General features: G+C 42.8%; 2 protein-coding genes across 2 annotated transcripts; one reads left to right on the top strand and one right to left on the bottom strand.

The window, feature by feature from the left end:
- TMEM192 (transmembrane protein 192) lies at positions 1 to 24,403 on the top strand. The gene is made up of 6 exons (XM_037526405.2): positions 1 to 46; positions 5,390 to 5,533; positions 10,106 to 10,370; positions 13,862 to 13,996; positions 15,413 to 15,515; positions 17,887 to 24,403. Exons 1-6 carry the CDS (start codon positions 20 to 22, stop codon positions 18,023 to 18,025), a joined length of 813 nt encoding a protein of 270 aa, XP_037382302.1. The 5' UTR covers positions 1 to 19; the 3' UTR covers positions 18,026 to 24,403.
- On the bottom strand, positions 21,556 to 26,679 carry LOC119257950 (tripartite motif-containing protein 75). The gene is made up of 2 exons (XM_037526404.1): positions 26,630 to 26,679; positions 21,556 to 22,476 (listed from the first exon to the last, which is right to left on the bottom strand). The coding sequence occupies exon 2, from the start codon at positions 22,194 to 22,196 to the stop codon at positions 21,648 to 21,650; it is 549 nt and encodes a 182-aa protein (XP_037382301.1). The 5' UTR covers positions 22,197 to 22,476; positions 26,630 to 26,679; the 3' UTR covers positions 21,556 to 21,647.
- Between the last annotated feature and the right edge of the window lie 559 nt (positions 26,680 to 27,238).

Raw genomic sequence — 27,238 nt, 5'->3', positions numbered from 1 at the left:
CCGGCCGGGGCGTCGGGAGATGGCGGCGGGGGCCAGGCCGGAGGACGTGAGTGCGCGGCCGTGGCGGGCGGCGGGCCCCGAACCCGCTTCCTGGGCCGGGCGCGCGGGGCGGGGACTGGGGGCGGCGGGGCGCGCGGATCCGCCTGCGCGCGCCGGGAGGGGGCGCCTCCCGCGGGGCGGGCGGGGCGTGGGGCTGTGGGGGCGGCCCCGGGGTGGGGGCTGTGGGGCCTGCGCCTCCCCGGCTCCGGGCTCCCTGTCCCGGGGGGCTGCCGGGCCGGGGGCGCGCGCGTTGGGGGCGCAGGGGGGGCGCCTGCCCGCGTGCCGCGCGCGGCTTGGACCCGAAACTGGGTATTCACGTGACGCGCCTGGCCTGACAGCCCGGCCCGGGCGTGCTTCTGGGCGCCGGGCCGCGGGGCGCGCGGCTTGGACGCCTCCGGGGAGAATCTCCCCCCTGGCGGGTCCCCGGTTTGGCCCGAGGGGCCTGAGGACGCGGCCAGCGGCCCCCGCGCAGACCTGTGGCCAGCAGCGCCCGGAAACACCCTGGAGAAAAACAGTGTCGTGCTGTTTTGAATCCAGGCAAGGAAGGAATGACAGGATTTTTCAATCTCCTTAACTGGATGGAGCCAGGCCGTGTTACCAAAATCCCGGTGGCCTGGTTTGCCCTGTATTGCCCGGAGTGATGGGCTAATTGCAAAGTTGTTTGCTTCAGTACAGTACAATTTAAATAGATTAAAAAATTGTAGGGAAAACATGTTTTGGTGCCCAGAGTTAACTGGGTTGCCCCATTGGTCCGTAGTGCACTTCTTAGCCTTGAGAAATGGAAAGCAGACAGTTATTGAAGCATTAATTTAGACTAATATAAATTAATAATAGTATAATTATGATATATCTTTGTTTTTTTAAATCCCCCCCCATGATACTATCTTTGAACGAGATGCATCAGACAAGACACAAGAAAAACCAGCCCCATCAGACCATAGGTTCCTGCACGAACAGCAGCATAGTTATCTTGACTAAAAGCCAATTTCCAACGATAAGACTAACAATTGCTGTTTTTTTCAGTTGAGACATGGAAAACTAACTCTTAAGACCTAGAAATACATTTCAGATATATTTGAGACTCTTCTATAAAGAAGAATTTAGCGTTTCAATTTTCAAGGGTGACTCGAGAGCTGACAATTCATGGGAAAAAATTGACTAAAAGGAGAATGAGAGACTCTTAGAAAAATGCTTTTTGGTTGGTGCCAGTTACGCAGTGTTTTTAGATCTGTAGCTTTTAGCTTTAGGATGAGTACAATCCTATGTTTCACCAAACAGCTGGTGGTTAATATTTCACCGAAAGCTCCAGAGCTCAGTCTCTTTAGAACTGAACAAGTTGCCTCTTTGGGTATTTTGTACATTTTTCTATGATTCAGTAAAAAACTAAAAGTTAAAAAGGATCATGTCATAGTCCCAGACTTAAGTGAGTTAAGGTAGGTGAAGGTTTTTTAGTTAGGGATCATTTTTTTTGGCAAACAGTGAGACCAGCTCAGGCTAATTAAGGCGGAAAGGGATTTATTTGAAGGGTTATAGAATGGAAGAACATGTAGGCCTGTGAAAATATGCAAATAGAGTTCTAGAAAAGTGACAGTGCTTTTAACATCCACCTTGGGATGAATCTCAGCCACTGTCTTCGGCTCCCAGAGACACCTGGATAGGCCGGGTCTAGGCTGGTTCCATGACCAGTCTTGGGCCAGAGGACAGTGAAGAGTATGGAAGGGTGTTGCCTGAGAGACTTAATGTGGTAGAGGGAGGTTCCCTAAAGGAAATAGTGTTGCTATTATAAAGGGAGAAGGAAGAGATTTTGTGTTGCAAAACAATAGATTTCTTCTACAGGTAGTCTTGTAATTATTAATAGTGGAATAAAGTTATTTGGAAGCAGGAGTTGGCTTCCCTCCACTTATGCTTGCAGATGGTGACTTGCAGAGAGTGACAGGGTGTGATTTATATGTATGATTATATATATATTTCCTAATTATATCTTTGAGAGCCACCAAATATATTTACTGAACATCTAATAAGTGACATAGAGAAGAAACCCCGGCATTGTCCCGGCTCCTTCAGTGTAGTCAGGAAAACAGGCATACACATGAAAAGCAGAGGGTGCAAGACAGCAGAAGAAATACTCTAAATTAATATTATGGGCTGTACGCGTTAGCAGTTTTAATGGAGAAAACACTCTCAGAGAGAACGTAAGTCTTGGTTGGGAACTGGAAAGATGAGTTGGATTCTGTAAAAGGGAAGCGAGGCTGCCAGTGAGCCTCTTAAGACAGTTCATTTAAGCTGGAGAAGGTGCTTGAGAAGGCGGAGGGGGGAAATAGGAAGTAGACTGTTTTCTTACAGTTCAGGTTTCAGTTCTAGCTTTGTTTAAGGTCTGGGTCTCCCATGTTCACTAGGATGGTCTGTTTCCCTTTCTCAGCACACACTGAGCACTTGCTGTGTATCTGGTGCAAAGAACAAAGAACATAAAGGTACAAAGAACATAAGGCAGCGTCCCTGCCCTTGTGAAGCAACCTTGCTACCTTGTGCTTAGTGTTGTCAGTCATAATAAAAGTGTGTACGAGGGCAGTGGGGACTTATTTGCCCAGCCAAGGTAGAGTTACAGGGACTATATTTACCCCTCTGCCTGAACATCCAAAAAGCAATATACAGTTTATGAAACAACACTTTTGGAGATACAGGATATGAGGGGTGAAGGACAGTGATCTCTGAGAGATGGGAAACTTCTTAGGTGAGCCCTATGATCGCCCCAGACAACCTCCATGAGAGTGAGCAGGCTGAGTCAAGGGAGGGAAATGGGGTGGTGCTCAGACACTCCCTGAGGTTAGGAAATGGAGCTGAGTGTGTGGGGAGACTGAGGCCACTGGAGTTCCCAGAACAGGGTGCCTGGAGAGGGGAGAGCTGCCCCAGGGAGAATTTAAGATGTGCAGAGTTCTGCTCGGAGCTTGCCTGGAAGGAAATTCCAAGGCCTAGCAAAGATTCCCCCAAAAGGATTAGAAGGAACGGCAGTTGTGCTCATGCAGGGCCAGCAGAGTGCCTGTCCCTCCTGCCCCACGGCTCAGAGCATTCAGTGGTGTCCTCAGAAAGTCCTGCCTCAGCAGGCGGGAAGTTACCCTTAGATTGAACATGTCCATGTTCCCACCTCACCAGTCTTAAAGGCAAGACCACTGCGATCAAACTGTTTCCAGGAAACTTAACTGCATCCCAGGATGCAGTTAAAGAAGCTCAAGAACATTTCTAGGAATACAAAAATGTCCAGCATCCAGGAGGTAATTTTGCAATACTTGATGACCAATCCCAAATTGCCAGGCAGACAAAGAAGCAGGAAAATGTGACCTGTGGTTAGTCAACAGAAAGTGAATCAGAAATGACATATGCTCAAAATAGCAAACATGGCCATTGAAAACATATTGTAAATGTGCATTAAGTTAAAAAGGCACATGGAAGATGGAAAATAGATGCAGGTTCACTTCATAGAGATGAAAACTGCATGTCAGGTGAGGGGGCAGGAGGGGTGGCCCAGAGAAGCGGCATTTTGACTGAGACAAACCTGTGACAGGTGGGGAAGATTCATAGCAAGAGCTGGAAAGGGTTTCGTGGCAGATGGGAAATGAGAGCCAGCATGAGGAGGAAGATGGTGAGAGGCAGACCAAGAAAAGTAGCTTGGGCATGGATGGTAGAGCAGATGGCCAGACAGGATTTGCACTTTGTGCTGAGGATAATGGGGCGGTGCCTGCGGTTGGGAGGAGAGGAACCAGCATCTTAATTTTGGGGGAACTCTGTGCACTGAGAGAGCTTGCCAAGCTCTGGAGACTGGAAGCTTTTAGCAAAGCCCCTGAGAAATATGAGGGTGTGGAATACAGAGGAAAGAACCGATGTAGGAGTTAAAATGGCAATATCATGTGCCAAGCAAGGAAACGTCAAGCGTAGAGACAATGGCTGGTGCACACGGATTGCTTGCTCTGTGCCAGGCAGTGCGCTGAGCATGTTCACGGGTAGTAAGTCACGTAATCTTCCCAGCAAAGCTGTGAAGTGGTTGCTGATATTTGCCTTTTTAAAATGAGGAAGTGGAGGCCCAGTTCACAACTGGAAGGCGGTAGACCTTGCATCTGACCCTCGGAAGCCTGCCCTTAGCCACGGCCCTTACAGTCTCTGCTCAGAGTTGATGATCCTCACAGCTCCCACCCTCTCTCCTGATTAACCCAGATCTTTGATACCGATGCGGAATTAGGAAGCCCTGGGAGGGCTGTTCATGTGCTAAAATTTACTAAGTGCTTCCCTATCATGTTCCCCTGCACTATATTCTGTTGCGTGTTCTTGTGTTTAGTCCTGCCTACCTTTATCCCTAACCTGGACAGGGACAGTCTTGTATTCTATCTCGGGCCTAGCACCTAATATATAATAGTTTTCAGTAAGGTTCTGGAAATGAGAGATTGTTACTTGCATCAGACACCCAAAAGTACTATAGCCTCTCTTTCTCTGCAGTTCCAGAGACCTGTGGTCAACCATGCTCCAAAAATATTACCTACAGATATTTTGGGGGAGAGAGGGCCCACATTTACATTAACTTTTATTTCAGTATATTGTAAATTGTTCTATTTTATTATTCATTACAGTTGTTAATCTCTTGCTGTGCCTAATTTATAAGTGAAACCATCACAGGTATATATGTACAGGGAAAATACAGTATAGACAGGGCTCAGTACCATCTGAGGTTTCAGGCATTCACTGGGAGCCTGGCTGTGTGTCCCCCATAGTATAGGGGAGCTGAGCTAGTGGCCTGTTCTGTCAAGAGAAGGCCTTGAAACAAAATGAAATGACCTTTAGGTTGCAGTGGCCTCTGTCACTTTTCAGTGACATTGCCCTGGGTTGTTTCCATTGAGAATCTACAAGACTCTTCCCATGGGCCTCTGGATGGTCTGGTTTTGTTAATCCTGTAGAATATTTCTATCATAACCCAAAGCCTCTACTAACTTTCTAAACTTTTGTGGGACACTGGGACATCATTTAAGAACCATGAACAGAAGTATTTCATCACGAATATAATAATGACCGATAAATCAATACATTTTGAGGGTCTGAAGAAAATCCTTTGCTCTAATCTCATCTGAATGAAACAAACCCAGATTTCCTCAACCTGGTTTAATACTTGTTTTCAACAATGTGTCCACAGTTGTTATCTAGAGGTTGATGGTATTTCTTTTTAAAACTGGTTTTAGGTTTTAAAAGCATTTTCTTGCTTCTGACTTGTGTGATGATTTGTAAAGCTTTAGACTTTAGTAGTTTGCCTTAGAAATACGATCCCGGAAGGTTATTATAGCTTGCTTCTTTCTGCTTCTCTCCATCCCAGGGTTCATTGGATTTCACCCAGAGTGTTGATGACGACCCGCTTCTCGACACCCAGCATCTCCCACATGTGTTATATGCTCATTTTAGACCCAGATTCCAGCCTCTTCCCACGGTCATCATAGCAAACCTCCTCCTGTTCATACATGTAAGTTGGCTGGGAGAACGCGATCCATACGGAGGTGATCTTAGAAAATATGTAAACTCTTCAGAGGGCAATTTAGGGTTGGCTGTGAATATTTAAAATGTGCATAGTTTTTCATTCATGCCTCTACTTGAAAGAATTTATTGGAGACACATTGGTACATGTGCAAGAGTAGTGCTGCTGACAGCCAGTGTGGTTCGTGATCAAGAGAGCTTGCAAACTGCCACCAGCCAGAGGAACTTCACAGGTGCCGGCTTTAACGAGAAACAGGAGGACGCGTAGTTTGCATAGATTGGCCTTCACTACTACATTGTTGAGTGGAAAAAAGCCAGGTTTACAATAGTGTGTACAGAATGTTTCTGTTTGCACACTTCCCAAGGAAGGTGAAGGGACTGGTTCCTATGTACATGTCTAGTAGAACATTTCCAGAAGGATTCTTAACTTAAAAGACCCTTTTAATACTAGTTGCTATTTGCATGGAGGTCAGGCCCACAGTGGAGGGGATACCTCATATATTTTACTGTTGCTTTTTGTACGATCTGACTTATTTTTAACATCTGGATGTGTTACTTTTTCAGTGACAAAAATGAAAAAGATGCAGATAAATCTAGATGTGCTGACAGAAATCTATCAGTTTATCTACACCTAGGAATGATGTTAAGTTGCTGCAGAACAATACATAGAATGTTGGCCCATGTTTTATATGATGATAAGATTACAAATGTGGGGGGATTTTAAAAAACATCTGTGTGGCAACTCATAGATAAGTCTTGGAGATCTGTTGCACAGTGTGATGACTATAGTTCAAAATAGTGTCCTAGAAATTTTGAAGTTGCTAAGAGACTAAATATCTTATCTCTTTTCCCCACAAAAAAGAAATAATTATGTAGTGTGGTAGAGGTTTTAGATACTGCAGTAATCATATTGCAGTATATACATGTATCAAACCAGTATTGTACACTTTACATTTATAGTTATGTCAGTAATATCTCAATGAAAATAAAATTCAACATCATTAGATAAAAGAATGAAAAACAGATCACATATGTGAATGATCTTGGCTCCTTGGTAGCACCACTCAAGTCTTCATGGTTTCAGTTATTGTGTCTTTGCTACAGTGTGAAAAATCCAGAGGGCAAATTCTGGCCACTCCTTGCTTGCTTTGTGTGAGGACTGTGGATGTGGTTGGTGGATGTGGTTGGTTGACTGGCGTAGCTGCATCTCCAGTGAGATGTGCTGTGCAAGGCTTGCATTTAGAATTGACTATATTGAGGGGAGACCTGCATCTAGATGTTTCCCTTGTATGGATCCCATCAGCGTGGTGTGGCTTTGTCACACTTTCCTGGTCCCCAGATACCAACTAATGCACTGCTTTCCTAGTGCCACACACGCAGAGGTAACCTCCTGTCCCCAGATTGTGGCTGTTTTTCTTTATCTTTTTATATAAAACACAGGTTTCCCCTGATATCTAGAAGTAAACCATTTCTACTTGGTATAATATAGTGTATTGTGTTTTGAGTCTGGGAATACTCACTATTTCTTCATATAAATGAGTAACAGCATTCTCAGACCCCAAAATAACCTACCAGTTCAGAGCAAATAGGAACGTTTTACTTTCAGATTGTGGGGGAAACCTGTGCTCTTTAATTTATAGAAACATACACTACATGTATGTATATCACACACACACATCACTTTTTAAAACCTTTTATATTAAATGATGTGAAGGTGGTCAAATGCATGAACTAAATAAGCACTATAATTTACTTAGGTAACATACAACTTGATTATTATAGTTAACTGCTGCGTGGTATATTTGAAATTTGCTAAGAGTAGATCCTGAAGTTCTCATCACAAGGGAAAAAATTCTTTTTTTTTTTTGCTTTGTTCTGTATCTATATGCAGTGGAGCAGTTAACTAAACTTATTGTGGTGATCATTTTGCAATATATGTAAGTCAAGTCATGCTGTACTAAACACATGCCAATTATCTGTCAATAAAACTAAAATAAATTACATGCATATGACATATGGGATTGATTGCCCTTAATTTTCAGGCTAAGACCGTCTTAACTGTTAAAAAGCAAGAAAACTATTTTTATATACTATTTTGTATATAAAAGGGATTGGCTGGGTTCCGTGAGCATTGTAATTTACTCTAGGGTTGTGTTGACATTTCAATTTTTGCTTGGTGGTGATATGCATCTTGAGTTGCCACAGCAAATAGTACTGCTCTTGACATTACTTTGAAAAATCACATATATTTTAAATAGATTTATTATATGTTAAGATTTGTGCTGTTGGAGGTGCTAATGATAGCTTTCAAGTTTTTTCCTTTATTGCATTTTTAAAATTACAGAATACTTCTTTATTGTAACCAGTAAAACATTAGCGAAGTATACCAGGGTGAAATCATAGTATTTTCCCCGCTTCAGCTGGTTTCACCATATAGGGTCAGGCTAGTGTCCCTCATTTAGTGCCTTTTGTTAATTCATACAACTACGTACAAAAAGATTGGTCCCTGTACAAGAGGATTTCCCCCATTTCTTTCCAAAAAGAAAAAAAAGCATTTTATTTTATTTACTACCCTATAGTGTTTCTCAAACTCCCCTACCTATCTGACTCCCCACACAGATTGCTGGACTGCACCTCCCCGCCCCCATCTGGGTCTGGGGTGGAGCCTGAGAGTTGACATTTCTAACAAGTTCGCAGGTGATTTTGATGCTGCTGCTTTGGGTACCATCCTTGAACTACTTACTCTACAACATCTCTTCATCTTAACATAACCCATTGAAGGATAGCTCTCCCCCATGATGTGCCACTTTGGCAGGTGGATTATTTTGGGCTGAGGTCAGCCAAGGTCCTACAGCCTCAAAAGAAAGGTTTACCACCCCCTTTACTACCTAAAAGAATGAAAATCTAGGGTACTACCCAGATGTAGGGGTTTTATCATAACTAACCTTTCAACTGGAGAAACCTATTTTATGGCAGGACAAATGTCTAATTACAGAGCATCTGGTCTTTATCATGAGTCACTCTCTCCTGTCCTGTGAGAATCCCTCTCCACTCCTTCAAGCTCCAGGCCCTTATCCCTTTCTTCTGCTCAGGGTCTATACCTCATTTTCCCTCTCTGACCTTGGAATCTTTCTTTCTTTCTTTTTTAAAGATTTATTTATTTATTTATTTATTTATATAAGCACTGGGGACAGTCAGAAGCGCGGGAGGGTGAGAGTATTCACCAGAGCCAGAGTGGAGAGCAGAACAGGCAGACTGACAAAGTACACTGCTGAGGGGAGCAGCGGGCAGCAGGAGAGGTCTGCGTGCCATGTGGGACCCTCGCCTGGTGACCAGGGATCGAACTGGTGCTGCAGAGGCTGCGGGCAGCTTCGCAACCCAGCACTCAACCGCTGCGCCACCAGGGAAGCCCAGAATCTTTCTTTCTATATAGAGTCCCTGTATATACATAATTTAACTTAGTTTTTTCTCCCACCAATCTAATGTTAATTTGATTATTGGACCAGCCAATCAAGAACCCGTGGGGTAGGGGTGTATTTCTTTTTCTCCCTGATACTGTCTGAACAAAATACACAGGGACTCTTTTTTAACTGAATATCTCATTGTGTGTGTGTAGTTGCCCCTTAATTTATTCAAGCATTCTGCTATGGTTGGGCACATAAACATATGGAGTTTTCTGCTTTTTTTCCAAATATTGAAACAATTGTAGCAAATGTTTACTTCCATATATTCTTAGTTTTGGTGCTTTTACTATTGAGGGATAGTATCCTTAAGGTAGGATTTCAGGCTCAAGATATTTCCAAATTATTTTTCAACAGCAATTCCCAGGCAGGTCAGTAGTACATGAGAATGTATGTTTGCCTCTGTTTTGGCACTAATCTCTTAAATTTTTGTCAAAATAATTGGTTATTCTGGTTCTTTAGTACTGAAACTGGAAATAAATATTTTTAAGCCATGATTTTATTAGTTACCTTTGAGCTGCTAAATTAACTGTTTTTACTCTTCTAATAAGCAAAATGGGCAGAAAACTGCCTTTAAGTATTTCTTTTAGATGGGATTGAAGTGATTTTTATTTTCTAATTTATAACTTTACAAATATTCTACAAGTTTTTCTATAAATTTTCTTTATAAAAGATTTGTAAAACTTGCAATTAAGAAAAAAATCACTTGGGCCTCCCTGGTGGCGCAAGGGATTAAGAGGCAATCTAAGAAGCTATCTGCAGCCACTGAAGCACGCGTTTGATCCCTGGAGAGGGAGCTACCCACATGGTGCAGCAGACCTCTCCTGACTTGCCCGCTGCTTCCCTCAGCAGTATATTTCAGTCAATTGCCTGTTCTGCTCCCCACTGTCTCTGGTGAATTCTCTCACCCCCCCACATGTCTGGCCTGTACTCCAGTTCTTGTATGCATAAATAAATCTTTAAAAAAAAAAAAAAAAGAAAAAAATCACTTATAAAAACAGGATTACAAATTCATAGATAGCTCTAAGTATGTGCTAGATAGTGATTGTTTCTTAAATCCAAATGTTGAATAATAATCCTACTGCTTTTCTTTCCTCCAGGTTGTGTTTGTTATTTTAGCGTTTTTAACAGGCGTGCTTTGTTCTTACCCCAATCCAAATGAGGACAAGTGCCCAGGAAACTATACCAACCCATTGAAAGTTCAGACAGTCATAATCCTTGGGAAAGTTATCTTGTGGATTCTGCATTTCCTTCTGGAACGATACATTCAGCATCACCACAGCAAAGTAAGAAAAAGAGGCTATAACATGATCTACCAGTCGACAAAGCATCTTAAAAGACTTGCACTCACGATCCACTCCACTGGTAAGCAGAGTTGTCTCTCTCAGCTTGTCTCTGGCTTACTAGAGTGGTAAAAATGACCCCAGAAAGGGAATGTAAAGTTTGATATTATTTTTTAAAATTTAAAACATTTTTTTCCTTTTTATCCCCAGCTGCACTTAGCACACAGTGCTAGGCAGCCTATCCTACTGGCTCAGAACTGGACTCCAGAGTTGGAAATCTGGGTATGAAGTGGTGAACCCCAACTCTTGTATTTGTTTATTTTGTACTCAATTTATATGGTGACAGACTGCCAGTTTCTGAAAGGTCTTGCTATGATGGTCTGTTGTCCCTCCTACTCTCTCCCCTTTAAGAGACAAGTGATGTCTCCTGATGTACTAATCATTCCCTTGATTTTGATTTTATAATCAAATATATTATCTCCTTTTTGTGAGAGTGTTATGGCCACTAAAATTCATTCACCTCATTGTCTTGAAGCTCCGCTTATAATATATACTGCAATAGTTGTCCTTTGAAATCTATGTTTGTTGAACAGGAGGAAAAATAATTTTCTCTTTACCCTTATAGGTTCTTGACTGAGACCCCACAGTAATCAAAGACATATTAACAGGAGAAAAACAAACAGAATTTAAATAACATGCCAACCTCCTATGTACATGGGTGAGGCCCAGGAAAACTGAGTGATTTTCCCAAACAGCTCCAGCCACCACTTTAGCTTCCAGCTAAAAAGTAAAGAAAATTTTGGAGGCGGGGAGGGTGTGGTGAGGGAGACAGCAATTAAAGAAGGTTATGAGTCAAAGCACTTGAAAGGAGAGGATGGTTGGTATGCAGAATTTAGTGCTGCCTTCTCCATTGAAAGGCTTTCTAGAGATTTGGTCTTCCTGGTATAGAGAGTGGTAAGATTTCCCTATAAATGTAAATAATCCCTTAGAAAAGGGTAATTTTTACTTGGTTTCCAGAGCTTTTACTGTGTCTGCGTTTCTTAAAATAATCAGTTAAAAATAATCCTTATGCCCAAAACATATGTTTTGGGGTAGCATTTTCTGTACCCCTTCATTTTGAAGATGGTGTCCATGTATTCCTGTGAGAAATATAAACTCTTTCCCCTCCCCCTCACTCAAGGAGATATAAATGCTATTGTTATTTGATGTTTGTAAGGTAAGAAAAGGGGATTTTTTTTTTTTTTAAGATTTATTTATTTATTTATACAAGCACTGGGTACAGTCAGAAGCACGGGAGGGTGAGAGAATTCACCAGAGCCAGAGCGGGGAGCAGAGCAGGCAGAAGGATCGAAGTACACTGCTGAGGGGAGCAGCGGGCGGCAGGAGAGGTCTGCGCGCCATGCGGGACCCTCCTCCGGTGGGCGGGAGCAGCCGGGGATCGAACCGGCGCTGCAGAGGCTGCGGGCAGCTTCGCAACCCAGCGCTCAACCTCTGCGCCACCGGGGAGGCCCAGGGGATTGTTTTATTTTATTTTTTTTTTTTTCTTCTTTTTTTTTTTTTTTTTTTTTAAACAGAGGCATGTTTTTATTTATTTATTTGTTTGTTTGTTTGTTTTGTTTACACATGCACTGGGTACAGTCAGAAGCGCAGGAGGGTGAGAGAATTCACCAGAGCCAGAGCAGGGAGCAGAGCAGGCAGAAGGACCGAAACACACTGCTGGGGGGAGCAGCGGGCGGCAGGAGAGGTCTGCGCGCCATGTGGGACCCTCCTCCAGTGGCCGGGGAGCAGCCGGGGATCGAACCGGCGCCGCAGAGGCTGCGGGCCGCTTCGCAACCCAGCGCTCAACCGCTGCGCCACTGGGGAGGCCCCGGGGATTGTTTTATTTTAAATGAAGCTCAGTGCTTTACTTGTAATAAGAGAGAGCACCTGTTATGTAATAAAATGCATTATCCAAAGTGGAAAACTTGAAAAACAAATTATGGAGGTGAACTCAGAAAGTCCATGCAGGCATTAGAATGCAGTCCTGCCTATTTTTCTCTACCTTTACATTTTAGAGGCTTAATGGAATTAAATTGAACTTTAGGTGTTTTTGCTTGAGAGTTATGAAATCCTACCTGAGAGTGCAAAAGAAATCCTGTACTTTTCTGGGGTTTTTTTCCTAAGCAAATAATCTAACAAGCTTCAAATATACTAATGAGAAAAAAACAATTAGAAGGTTAATAGTAACATGTATACCTCCTGTGTGCATGTATATCTATATACAGGAGAGGCCCCAGCATGACACATAACTTGCCCAAGGGCAGTCATCTTAACTACCTTAGCTGAGATCAGGGACTTTGGAGGAGGAAGAGAAAAGGCAGGTCAGTTAGGAAATTTGTCATTAGACAAGGAACGCAGATTTAAGTGCTGTCTTCTGGAAAGAAGCAATAAAGAGATTCCTCTTCCAGGGAGAGGTCTCACAGAGAAGGCTGCCTGTGACCATCAAAATCAGCCTCCACCAGCCTTCCGGTCCTCTGCAATGAAATGAACCTCTAGCCAAAAACACATTTTGGAGTGGAAGATTTTTGCTCCGCTACAGTCAAAGTTTCTGCTGTCTTTTAAAAGACCCTATTTTTCTATTTGAGTCCAGAATAAATCTTTAAACATTTTGAAACCGGATCAGAAATTAGTTTTTTCTCCAAAAAGACAGCTCTACAGAATTTAATTTTTATTTCTCTTTTATGATCTGTTAGTCCATTTTCTTAAAGGGCAAGCTCTAAGTTCATACACTCAGTGACGAGCTCAGTGAAGCAGAACTGCCATGCTAAGAATTTTATACAGATGGCTGATCTTGACTCATCTTGAAGGGGGGTGGGGGATTTTTTTGGCCTCTCTGACCCAGGAGCCTGGTTTCTTAGTTCAGCGGTTGGTGGACTTTTTTTTGGCCAGCAGGTGTCACTATAACCCTTTTCTCCCAACAAAGATAACAGCAGAAACCTTTTTTTAATTCCTGAAAGACTTTATGGACTTCATGACCACAGTAACATTCAGTTTCTCAAGTCTAGAAGAATCAGTAGTATTTTTGAGGCCCACCAAGACATTGTGTGACCTTTACTTCCTCTCTGACTTTCAAATTCTTGAACTGGATTCTTAGTTTAATCATGGATGGTATCACTTAGGGACCCAGAAAATCAAAGCAAGGGGGCAGTAAATACCTTCTTTTCTATTTTCATTTTTTTGGTCTTATTTGAAGAAAAAGAAGGTAGCTTTATGATGATAGAGAACATTCTGTTTCTTTTTATGGCATGTAATAGTATTGCTTGACATTGATTAGCTTTATCCTGATATTTTTTGTTATTCTTGTTTTAATTTTTAAGAAAGTCCAGATTCCTATATATTTATATTAGGGGGAGGCATCATTAAATCTTAGGTGTGTGAGTGTGTGTGTGTGTGTTTAATTTCCTCAAAAGATAAGCTTATTTTGGTTTTTATTCTTTAACTTCATCACTGCTGAAACAGATGGTTCTGGGTGTGAGTGCCCTGTGGGGCCTGCAGGGGACTCTGGCTCACCCTGTGTTCCTATTTCCCTCTCAGGCAACACGGCCCTTCTCTTCATATTGTGCATGCAGCATTCCTTTCCTGAGGCCAGCAGGTTATACCTTGACTTCATTCTGGCCATCCTGACTCTGGAACTGATATGTTCCCTGACATGTCTGCTCATATATACAGGTGAGAACTATAACTGCGCTCTTCCTCTCAAGATCTGGAAAGTTCCTCCATTAGTTTTGTGATAAGGAATTCTTCACGCAGTTGAGAACCTCTCGGGCACCTAAGTCTCATTGCTGAGCACATCCAGACTGACTCATTTAAGTCAATGGGAAAATACCAGTGAGTCACAAATTTCCAATTTGGGTCATGAACAGTTTTTTAATCCACTGGAATGTAACCTAATCAAAAAGACACACAAACTTTTGCTTCTCCAGAGGCAACTGGCATTTAAAATTAAAATACAAGATAAGGAAATAAATTATGCACACACAATTGCATTTAACTCAGGCTTGCTTTGGGATAAACCATTTAAGAACCTACTTCTTTCTAAATCTGGAGCTGTCTGGGGTTGGTCTCTCTCTCTCTCTTTCTCTCTCTGTCTTACCTTCCTCCCTTTCCCCAGTGCTCCACATAGTAAAATTCTGTCTTCATCCTGCCAATGTGTCGATTTGACACAGTTTATCACTCCCTCCATGAAATACATCCTGCCCTTGCTCAGGGACTCTGCCTCACTGATGTCCTGCCTGCCTCACAGGTGGCCCAGCTTCTCCAGTCAGTCTGCGTTGCTGACTTTTCTCCCTGGTAGAGGCCCAGGCTCCAGCTCAGTTGTGATCTTGCCACTTAAGCCTTAAGCTGCCGCTCATTTCTGTCTTCCCTGCCTCCTGTAGGTCAAGGATGTCTCGTTCCATTTCCTCCCTTGTATTGCCTTCTTCATCCTGGTCCTTCCTGATGAACCCACTGCAGATCACTCGCCTCTTCTTTCCCTTTCACCTCGTCGCTTAAGCATCAGCCTGTTCTGCGCTGATAGTGGCCCAGAACTGAAGGAGGCAGGCCAGGTCAGGCAGTTCCCTCTGCCCCCTGTGCACAGGCACACAAGAAGCGATAGTGGCTTCTGTTGTCAATAGCAACAGGCCTCTGTGTTGCCAGTTACAATCTGGCACAGGAGTCTTTCAAATGTTGGGGTGCACCAAGAAGCACACCTATTTTTTTCACTTTATGAAGCATTTTTTACATATTAACTCATGTGCACAGTATAGCCAATTTTTTTTTTAAATCTTATTTATTCATTTATTTATACAAGCACTGGGTACCGTCAGAAGCGCAGGAGGGTGAGAGAATTCACCAGAGCCAGAGAAGGGAGCAGAGCAGGCAGAGCAGCCGGTGGCAGGAGAGGTCTGCGCGCCATGCAGGACCCTCCTCTGGTGGCTGGGGAGAAGCCGGGGATCGAACCGGCGCTGCAGAGGCTGCGGGCAGCCTCGCAAGCCAGCGCTCAACCACTGCGCCACTGGGGAGGCCCCACAGTATAGCCAATTAATGTAATTAAGTAGAAAGTTTTCATCATTAGTTAACCTGACAATATCAACTTTATTATTTTAGTGAAAATTCGAAAATTTAATAAAGCCAGACCACAGCCTGATATACTTGAAGAAGAAAAAACCTATGCTTACTCCAGCAGTACTACCTCGGAGACTGGATTCAGGTAAGCTTTGGTGGAGGGGTAAAAAATTAGAGAAAGTGGTTATTGAAAGTCAGCGTCTAGAAAACTTGAGTCCATTCAGAATAACCCTGTCCTCCATCAAGATAACCTGAAACCATCATACAAATTTTGAGCAGCCTAGCTCAGAGACAAAGGACAGGGAATCTCTACTGCTTGATATATAGTAAATATTAAGTGTTTGTTACTTTTATATGAACATCTGAAGACAAGAGCTTAAGGTGACTTACTAGGTCACCTTAGTGACCTAAGTCACTGAGTGGCAAAGTCAGAACTGGCATTCAGACAGTTTCCTTGGCCCATGCCTGTGACCATGTTATTTGACCATGTTATTTGTAAATATGTTTTATTCACATGAGGCCATTCTTTGCATAGGTCTTCACTTTGGATAGTAAACTTACTGTCTCTTGAAATGTTTCTGTTTCAGCACATACAGAATATCTAAGTATCAGTAAAACACATGAATATTTTATTTCTTGAATACCAATTTTTAGTCACCATTCAAAATCAGCTCATAGATTGTTGTCATAATTATCTCCATTATTTGCCACGGACTAACGCAGCGGTAGACTTGCAGGACTGTCTCAGGATTTGAGAAACTGTGAGGATGCTCAAGGAATCGGCGCATAAATGACAAACAGACACACTTCAAGAGTGAAGATCTGAATGTAATTTGCTCAAAATCATCATACACTTTTATACCTATTTTAACAATGGATGATTTCATACAATTTAATTCTTTCTCAGCATAAAATACTTTGTAAGGCATAAGACATCTACTTCATTATTCATGTGCATGTGATCGCTGTTCCATGACATGGCACAGTAAACAATCTCCAGGTACTGAATCTACACAATCATTTTTGCCTACACCGAACAGCATTCTTTAAGCTAGCTTTTCTTGATTCGTATCCCAAAACCACAATGATCAGAAAGCATTAATATTTACCTACTGGCACCTCCTACTTTTAGTAATCACGAGCAATATATTCTCTACATAAGCATTTTGATTTTTATGGTGTTGTCTCATGTGAGAAGTATTATGATTATTATAAAACTACCATTGCCACACACTATTTTCTTTATCATGCATTTCCTGAAACTGATTGTACACATATAAGGAAAAAGCAAAGTAAGTGAAAAAGTAGTATGATTATAGACAGGTTGCTAGGTTGCTACTTATTCTGAAACAATGGCTATTTGATTAATGGTAAAACTGCTTTGTAGGTAGTTCCATCAGGCTTGTTTGCAGGTGACGTTCTTAGCAGCCTTGTTTCCATCAAAGGAGGGGTTAATTACTGCGGGCTTGTTGCCTAAATTAGGCTTATAGGCATGTAGACCTTGTTTGATCTGAACACCAAAGTTTATCATGATGAAGCCCCTCGGGGACTGCGCCTGTCTTAGGTCGTCAGGAGTCACAGACATGCGGCTGGCCAGTGCCTTCTTTAGTCTGCCCCCGATCTTACCCGTCATTGACTGTCCAGTCCAGCGCACAGGGGAAGGGGGTCTTACTCACTCTGATGTGTCTGAGTGAAAGCCTCCCTCTTTCCAGTAAGTTCACTGGCGTACAGCGGCAGAGGCTGCCGCAATTATTCCCAGTGTTTATCTTAAATTAGTGCAAGGAAATTCCAAACACTTGATAGCTATTATTTCTGAGCAGTAAGACCTAGGAGATTGGTGTAGGAAGGGGGTATATTTGTTTTTATTGTATATTCTTCTTTACTATTTTAATTTAGGTCTTATGCAAAAAAGGAGGGGAAAATAGCCATACAGGTTTCCTCTGCTATCTGAAAGCACTTTCTAATTGGTGGGCAGCTTTTTGGCCCTGGGGCATTATCACCCATATGATATGTGGGGGGGTGGGGGTTTGGAATGTGTGAGCATTTCAAAATATGAACATTCTTCTTTCAGATAGCGAGGGAAACCTGTACAGGTTTTTTTCAGAATGCTTCTCATGGTCAGAGTCGCCTATTTTCATGTTAGATCATCACTTGCTTAATGAAGTGATTTTTGTCTTCTCTCTTTAAATGCATTTAAACCAACCACTCAGACTGTATGCTTGTACAGTACTCTAAAACTAGGTAGGATGCTTCTTAAAGCAGTATGACCCTTTTTTAAGTCTCAGAGTTGTGAAAGTTTTTAAAATTTCAAATTGAAATTCACAAAATAGATTTCTTTCAAGAGTGGAGTCACTAAGATGATTCATGAAAGAATCTCATTTTGGAATATTGCCTTAGTGCATAAGATCTAATAAAAGTAACACTGTGTGCTGTGCGGAGGACCGGTAGGGGCTTGTTTGCAGACTCAGGAGTGCTGGGGGGCATGTGCAACCCATGAATACCTGGATCCCTTGCAGGACTGGTTCAAGTCTGGAAGAAATTGTTGAGAAGCAGGGGGACATCATCTTGTACCTGAAGCGACACAATGCACTGCTGAGTAAGCGGCTGCTGGCTCTCACATCCGCTGACCTAGGCCCCCAGCCAAGCAGAACGTGAGAGCATCAAGATCAAGACAGAAACTGCAGAGGAATCCGGAGTACTCAAGCCTGACTGATAGGAAGCCAAGATGCCACTGGAAATTGCAGCTTTTGCTGAGTACGTTTTATAATTTCCCTTGGAAGCCTCATTGTGTTCTCCCAGCGTGGCTGAGTAACCTGTGTGACTTGTGGCTCATTTGAAAGGTACTTTGTAGAAGCCTTGACAACCTGAGGAATAATGACTTTTTTGCACATTACATTATTTAAATGCCTACTTAATCCTAGGATTAAAGGCGTAGTTTAAACATCTCTTTGGTCAACACTTCTTCCATATGACTTTAGACCCCTAGAGAAAGTCTGCCATGACTGTCTATTTTAGTTTTGTTTGTCCCACATTTCAGTGGATGAAAAAGTTATTTTTGTGGCTAAGTTTTTACCCAAAGAGCCCTATCATGTATTTTGCATACATGTGTGATATTGTATAAAGCTCGGTCCACGTCGCTCTTGTAGAGTTTCCTCACGGAAGGAACGCACTCTCACTATGTGATTTACAGTGCAGACGCCCACAGTTCACACTCCAGAAATAAGAAAAATGAGATGGTGACTTAGACCGTGTTAGACTAACCAGTGCTTTGGCACCGGCAGTGGCTTCCATGGGCAACAGAAGAACTATCTAGAGATGTCTTTAGACTCTCTGTGTCCTTCAAGAAGTTGCCATGTGTTTCAGTATTGATTATATGTTTATTGGCCCAAAGCCTTCAGAGATAGGAAAGGCAACTTTCGTGATTTTAAGTTTAAAATTATTTGGAGAATAAGATGTGATAGCAACATGTGTGCCAATAATTTAAATTACTAATTCGCCAGGTAAGATGAAGCATTTTTGTAAGTAGATGGCATTATTTCTCCAGGTTCTCTGTGTGTCCCTTTATTGGATTGCTCTTGGCACCTTTACATGCTGCCAACAGCATCTTGGTGGAACTTATACCATGAGGGGATATTGGTGATCATGTGTGCTGCTGATATGGGGGGGTTATTTGCTACAGGATCGGTATTTCACTTGAAATCTCTTGAGCCCTGCCCTGCTATTTAGGAGAAGTATTTGGCCACATCCTGTGATTTACAGAGGACAGACAGCTGTCCCTTTAGATCCTGCCATGTAAGACCTTTCTGTGAACATGGAGGTGATGGAGTCACCTGCAGGCACTGAATCCCCAAAGTGACAACATTCACAAATGGAAGCCAGAATTGTATTTTCAAAATTCAAGTTTCCCGATTTCTCCTCCCATCCTTTTACATAAGTGATTTCAGATCCATTACTTTCTCTGGGAATTTATCTCTTTGTTCTGGAAGATTCTATAAACATTGCGTTACACTGTTTTCCTTTTTAGAAGGAAAACATGGATAATAGATGATCGAGTCTTATTTTTTTAATTCAATCTGGAGCTATAGTTTCTAAGGTTTATGGGGTGAACTTCAGTTTATAGAGCAAGTTAGAGGTAAAAAGAATACTCAGGTTTTGATGTGATGTCTGTATCATCACTGACACTTTTCTATGAACATGTCAAACCCAATGAACATGTCAAACAATAAAAGAAAATGAAACTAAATATCAAAACAAAACAGAACTATTTTATATTTTTTGATGAGAAAAAGCCATAGAAAAGTTTAATAATATGTATACATGGGAAAGCGGCAGCATGATGGAGAAACTTGCCTCCCTGGCTCTCGATACCATCTTAAATAGCTAAGTTAGGAGAACAAAAACAGTTTAAATGTTAAGCATTCTTTAAATGTTAAGCCAGGCAGATACTTCACTAGCATAGCACCATGTATATAAAAATTAATAAAAATAATTTAATAAAAATGAATAAAAAATTATACAAAAATTCTAAAGAGGGGGGGACTAGGATTTCTAGGCTCTGTGCTAAAGGAAATAACGCCAGTTAGTGTTTACCGGTGGTACTGTAGGAGCTGCTGATCACAGGGCACCTAGCGGGCCGGGGGTTTAGGAATTCCAGGCAAATGAATGAGCAAAGGGGTAAGGCAAACAGCTACAAAAGAACAAAGGATCACAATCAGAGCAGAGACTGCACCAGAGCAAGCAGGACAAAGAAGGGGAGATGGCAAAGGACCTTAGAGGACCTTACAGCTCTGCTAAAGACCCTACCCTGGAATGGGAGCCCCCCCAGGGGGTTTTCATGTAAAGGTCAGTTTTAGTTTATGAGGATCCCATTGTGGTGCAATGTGGAGGGAAGACGGGCAGAGAGAGCAGCTCTGTACTGGGGCAGCTGTAGTAATATTTTATTAAAAGTGTATTTGTCTATATGTGTATCTATATTTCTATATTGTTAAGTGTGTGATTTTATTTCAAATAACATTATCATGACTCATTAAAAGCCCTTTGTTTTTGAGTGGCGCTATTGAAAAATATAAAGAAAAATTATTTGAGGTCCGATACCACTTGCTGTTCTCGGTTGCAGGTGTTAAGTCTATTTAGTCCTAGCCCATCTGATGGATACAAAACTATTGTTTCAAGTTGCATTTCTTTGACTACTGGTGATGTTGAATTTTTTCCCATATTCTTTGGTCTTTGATAAATCTTCTCTGACTATATATCAAGTTGTTTACTTAGAATTCTCCTGGAATGTTCTTTTTCTTAATTTTTTTATATAAGGGGAACCCTGAGTTTACATTTGTTGGAAATATTTCTTTAGGTGGTTCTGGGTTCTTCTGCCAGATCCTCTTCAAATACTAGAGCCTGGATTCTGTCTCCTAAAGAGTTCATAGCAATGAATTCCTAAAGCCACATGAGGAGTCTTGTGTGAGAGCCAGCAGGGACGCGGGTAAATGTTAATACAGGGTTCCTGCACTGGTCAGAAGTAGAACATTGCTAATATAGTAACTTATTTTGGGGGGGTCTGGGAATGTTCAAGATTATTTCCACATATCCAGGAGCTTCATTCACAATCTGTTTCTGAGACTAAGATCTGGAATCAGGACCTACGGGGGACAGGTCTTGTGAAAGTATAGGTTGAGATTTCTTGAAAATGTTCTGAGAGCTCACCCGGTGGTCCCAGCATCTCCCACCCCCACCGCTGCGGACAGGCCCACAGTCATTCTGGGAAGTGGGTCTTTGCAGGTCCCGGTGGTCCATGCAGGTCTCCTGCCCAGAAATACCTGCCTGAACGAAGATACAGAAAAGCCAAGACAGCTGGGTCGGCTGGGAAATCTTTTAGAATAATCAAGAACGTTGTTTTCTCTTTGCAAAACTCAGTTTTTGTCCTCAGAGACAATCAGGTTAGGGTGGGCTTTTCCAAATCTAGCATTACATCTACTTTAAATCTCGATAATTTTCTGCAAAGCACAGTGCTGGGGAGGAAAACTGTGACCTGTTCTTAACTGAGCTGCCACGACACGGGGATTGGGGGGGATTGTCATCTCTAGATTCGTCAGCGTAATTCATGATAGCAGTTCCACCTCAGACCACACATACTGTCCCCCACCTCACTCAGGAGACCCAGGAGGGAGGAAAGGTGGTCAGAAAAGGCACCAATGTTTCCATGGTTTCTCTTGTGTGTCCTTTTCACCATCCGGCCAGGAGTGAGCTGCCTCTTGCCCACGGTCTATAAACTGGTTCAGATTCAGAGGCTAATCTCCATCTCTGGTTTTCCATCTTCTCTCTCAGTTCTAAGTTTCTTGGGCTTTGAATGCTGGTTGATTTCCTGAGCATCTGCCAGTTGCTTTAGGGCCTCCAGGTAACTTCTGAGCCTTTGCTTGTGCTCAGAGGCAGCCTCCTCCACAGGCCTCACCCGGTGGTCCTGGTGGTCTGGGGACTGCATGCACAGAGGGCACAGAATCTGCAGGTCATCCTCACAGAAGAGGCTCAGAGCCTGCAGATGCTGCTCACACAGGTGTCTCTCCTCTTGCCTCTTCCTCTTGCTCATGCTTCGGTGGAGGAGCTTGGCAATGCCAATGATCCTTCCTAGCTGGGGATTGCTCCTCCAGCGCCCGCCCTGGCTTGGGTGGCAGCAGGTAGGGCAAGGGAAAGTGTCTCGTAGCTCCCTCCACGAGTGGCAGATGCAGCTGTGACAGAAGTTGTGTCCACAGTCGATAGTGACGGGGTCATTCAAGATATCCAGACAGAGGGGGCAGTCGGCCGCTGCCATGAATTGGGCCAGGGCTGCTTCCATTGCTAATGGGCTGTGAAGGAAGGCCTAGACTGAGGTGGGTTTTCTTTGGGGGCTTGGGTTTTATAGTGAGTAGATACACCCTAAAATCTCAAGCCTCACTTTATTGGCAGTCTGTCAAATTCTGCGTGTCTTCAGATCCTTTAACTCCAGCTCCCCAGGTCTTGCAGCAGTCACAGCCCAGCTGGACAACAGCCCTCCAGCTCTGGTAGCTCAGAGACAATGAAGCCAAGCTAAGCAACTTCCATGTCAGCAGAAAAGTCACTGCCTCAAAAACTGGGTGCTGTGGGTAAGAGATGTTTCTTTAAAATAATCTCTGGATTTATTTCAGGTGCCCTACCCACCATCACCTTCTAGTTACATGTAAGTTGCGCTATCCCCAGTCTTGCATTCCTGTTCCTTCATTGCTGTGCCCTGTTTGTTCCCACAATCCAGGCAGGTGATCTTACCATTGATCCTGTTTGGGACCGTGGGAAGGCATGAGCTCTGGGACAGAGATCCACCACTCCCAAATTGGCCTTGGTCACCCCTCATGGAACCTGGGGAATTTTACTTTGGCACATATGCTCTGAAACATGCCAATCTGGCACACAGGTGATCTTGAGTCACTCTCGACTGCCTAAAAAAAAGTATCCTTTCCCCTATTTGTAAGGGAATGTTGTAGTTATAAAGGAAATTTACATTGGAAAGAGGGCCTGTGCCAGGGAGAAAGCTAAAATCAGAGGCGACTTTCTCAATTAGACATGGCCTAATAGGCCACCTTTGATTACCAAACACTTTTATTTTACCCAGAATTGCCTCCCTGATCAGCCTCAGAAGCCCCAGACCCCATCTGCTTCCTTAGCTCAGGCTGGTATGTAAATCTCAATTGTCTGGCTGCTCTTCGCGTGTCAGATCTTTGTGAAACTCCTGTGTGTAGATATAAGATTTTTCCCCCGTTACTCTACTGTGTGTTAATTCTTAGATCAGCCACAGGAGCTAGAAGCACAGGATAAATTTTTCCTCCCCTGTAATCCCAAGCTCTTGGAATCAGGTAAATGAAGATAATATCACTATAAACATTTTGAGAATCTAGAAGGTTTTCCCTTAACCCTTCTAGGTTCTTGGCAGAGACTCCCTGCAATAAGACACTCCCTGCCCCCTCTCTCCTTCCTTGTGCAGAGGTGCCTGGCTGGACCCAGAGTGGTGAGAGAGGTTCTGACCTGGTGAGTTTTCAGACCCTTTGCCAGGTAACCTATTTATGAAATAAAATCTAGGAAATAACATTTAATACATACAAATTGAAACAAAACTAAAACCAGAAAAAAAAAATACTTCCAGTGTTTACTGGTAAGATAGCATTGCCTCTAAACAAAGAGTACCTACAAGATAAAGTAAAACAAAATAAAAAAACTAAATTCCCTGTGTGAAAAATCAACATCAAAGCTACCATTAAGCAACCATTCAGGACCAGGGCTGGGTAAGTGGAAATGATCCGGTTTTTTCCACCCTCTGGCCATTACGTCTGTGAGCAACACCTGTGGCCTTACACGCGTGCCTGATGGTGGCACCTGGAGTGTGGTGTGGGTGTGCAGAAGTGGGCATGACTGAGCATATAAGGGCGGCGGCAGAGGACTGTAGGGGCAAAGTGCAGTAGAGACCACGGAGAAGCCTGAGAGCACAGAAAGAATGAAGATTCGCCAGGGGGTTAGGAGGCCTCCCTGCCTGCCCTGCACCTGGTTGCCTCACTACAAATGGCGTAGAAAGATCATTAAAAGCCAGGGCTCCAGGACTACTTTACCCGTCTGCTGGGATCCACAGAGAACCTGCCCTGTGCCCTCATGGCACTACAACCAGCCTTGAAAATTCTGAGAAGACAAAACCAATTTAGTCATACACTCAAATCATACAACCAAAGTGTAATTTAGCTTTGTAGGAACAACCTGACCTCCGGAAGCCATCAGCAAAACTTGACCTGGTTCCCAAAATTGGTATAAGGTAACCACTAACCAGATTCCCTCTCGATTGTATAGCAATCGCTATGAAGAATAAACAGCCGCTGCCTCTTTACTGCCTGCTCTGTGACAGCCCCCCAAAGCCCCGTCCATGTTTGGGGTGAAGTGCTCTCAGTTTGCAAACTGTCTTTTTGGTGTGTACACAATAAACCTTTACTACTCACTACTTCTGTCCACTTGCTTTTTTTTCAGAAGCTGTCTTGGCTTTACTTTTGTTATTTCTGTACTGCCAACAAGTAGTTATGGAAAACTGCAGAAACATTCTAAGAATTACAAATTGAAAAAATGTACCCTGTTTTTTGCCCTTTTTTACTATACTTACTGTACTGATTAAGATGAAAAAATTTGATGAAACTGTTTTCAAGGTAGCTTTCCCAACACTGTAGAGAAGTGTAGCAACCTTTAAAGCAATACTGAAATAGCCATCAACATTTCAAAAACCTTTGCTTTGCCCTTGTGATTTCATTAGTTTACAGAACACAAGTGCTTTGCTGGTGGGAGTGCTATGCTAACACCTGAAGGTGGGGATCCCATCAAGAGAATTCTAAAATACAAACAACAGTGTAAGCCAATGTTATTACCTGAAGGGGAGAAAAGAACAGGTCCAAAATGGAGTCCTTTATGGCAAGCCCCACAGAACCAAACAAAGACTTAATTTCAGCTCCCCCAGAAATGGAAGCTTAATCCAGTCAATCAGGAATTGCTTTTTTTTTTTTGTTTGTTTTGCCTAGTATAACTTCCTTGTTCTTGCTGCTTTCTGCCTGTTTGCCCTATATTATATAAATGCGCTTAAAGTCATGGATTCCAAGAACCTATGGATGACATTACAAAAACCTACTGACTACATTAAATGAGGACTTAACTGTATACAGATGTTCTCCTTAGCAGTGGTTTGAACTTCAAGAAGGCAGAAATATTGGAAATATCTATTGTCAGTACTGCCTGTATTACATTCTATTCAACCGCATGTGTTACATTCTAGTCAAGAGAATCTCAAGTAAAGTTTAAAGAAAGATGCATTGATAGAGAAAGAGGAACACAATATATTGTAGACAAAAAAGCAGGTAGCTTCTCATTTCTACTCCCTCATGCTGCAGGCAGCTTTTTTCCCTCCAGACCTCTGGACTGCAATATTCAGGTTTTTTTATTTTGGAAAATGAATATGGTACATAGATCATGTATTATGTTAACATCCCCAGAAGGATCTGGGCAAGTCCTAATATAACAGTAATACTTATGGCACAGAATTCATTTGTATTCATGCCAAAAGGAACAATTAAAGATTATACAAAGCTCCATGTCAGTTGAGGTTTTTCCAAATACATTTTGCAGCAAATCTATCCAAAGCTTGTTTTATAGCTGTTTGAAATTCAGACTTGTGGGCCCTGCAGGATGAGTGTGACCTGGGGCTAATATCCAAGAGTGTCTCTCCCATTCCTGACTCTGCCTCCCCCATTTCTATCTGCTTGCACAGGTACAGATTAGAATGCACCCAGGGTTCCCCACGACCTTCAGGGAGCCCACAGGACCCCTCGTGGTGTCCCCGTTCCTCTGGCACCTCCCTATGATGCTTTAGCCCCACTTAAGTCTTCACCTTACCCAGGGCCCTTTTTAAGGGTTGTTGCAAACATCTTTATTTCAATTGTCCTTAAACGCATGTAACTTCCATTACAAACACGTGTAACTTCCATTCACCGATATATTACAGTTCTCAAAGCAGACTGCAGGTACCATGCTTTTGTTATTAGATGTAACTGACCCCAAGGTGTTTGAATACAACTCACCTGGAGTGAGCAAACCTCTGGTCCTGACATTAGTTTCCTTCCTAAGCTCCTCTGCCTCCTTCAGACCACTTACCACTCCCCAGTCAAACTGAATCTCTTTGCCTTAGAGATTTGCCTTCCCCTTTAATCACCAAAACAATAAGACTATGTCCTCTAATAATTGATCCTTAAACATCCAACTCAGCTAGATACTGGAACGAATAAGGATTGATTAAATGTTTGTTGAATTAGATTCCTAAAGCTCATTTATAAGCTCTGTGGCTTTGGATAAACAACTTCTCTGAACTGAAAGAAGGCCCACTGGTTAGGTTAAGGATGATTAGGCCATAAAGGGCCTGAGAGTCAGGAATACCAGCACATAACTCCACAGCACATAACTCCACAACTCCTTCCCCACACTGAGATTCTAGGTTCCACAATCGCGCAAGACCAACCCCCTTGTCAGACAGGGTGAGGATGTGGGTATCTGTGTTTTTAAGCAAACATTTCAGGTGATTCTGGACTAGTGTCTTGAGGGACCCGGAACCAAAATACACCAGATGTGTTTTGAAATAAGCCAAACCCAAGCTGGGATTACCTGGCAAGGCCCAGCACATGTGGGGCTGGGGAAGCCAAGACTCCAGCCTCCCGCACCCCCATGGCCCACTTCCCCGCTTACCTGGAGCAGGGGCTCTGCAGCAGACCAGCTCCTCAGACCCTCGAGTCTTGTATATGTGGAGCGTGGAACCAGTAAACTGCAGGTTCCTCCTGGAAGTGGGAGGGGCAGGGCGAGAGGAGGTGTTCTCCCCTAATTAGAAACACTTAAGTGAGTTCAGCCTTGATTTAAGAAAATTAGAGTCTTCCTAATCATGGGGGACTGTGTCTAGAATTATTTGCATTTTAAAATTATATTTTTTTTATTGAAGTAACATTGAATGAAAACATTATATGCTTCAGGTGTGCATTATTAAAAATCAACAGGCTAGAGACTACATTAAGTTCACCAGACGTGGGGTTTTTCATGAGCAATCTAAGAGTGAGCTTGAGAGAGTCCAAATGATTTCTACTCAGAGACCACAGCTGGTGTTACCTGTTGAAAGATCTTCCCTACAAAAGTTTAACACTGAGGGTGCCCCTATGAAGCAAACTGGGGTTCAAAGACTACAACGAATTGACAAGGAAATTCTTGAGAAATAATCTTAGTGCTTTCTATCTGCTGTGTGTGTGTGTGTGTGGAGAGATCTTTCCTCTGCTAGATATCAAATTTATTTCTAAAGTGATTTTTAAA

Source organism: Talpa occidentalis, unplaced genomic scaffold, assembly GCF_014898055.3.
Source record: "Talpa occidentalis isolate TD23 unplaced genomic scaffold, MPIMG_talOcc4v2.1 talOcc4.4, whole genome shotgun sequence".
In the NCBI taxonomy this organism is placed as follows: Eukaryota; Metazoa; Chordata; class Mammalia; order Eulipotyphla; family Talpidae; genus Talpa; species Talpa occidentalis.
The sequence above is the reverse complement of the archived record's forward strand: the minus strand, read 5'-3'. Positions and strand labels throughout refer to the sequence as shown.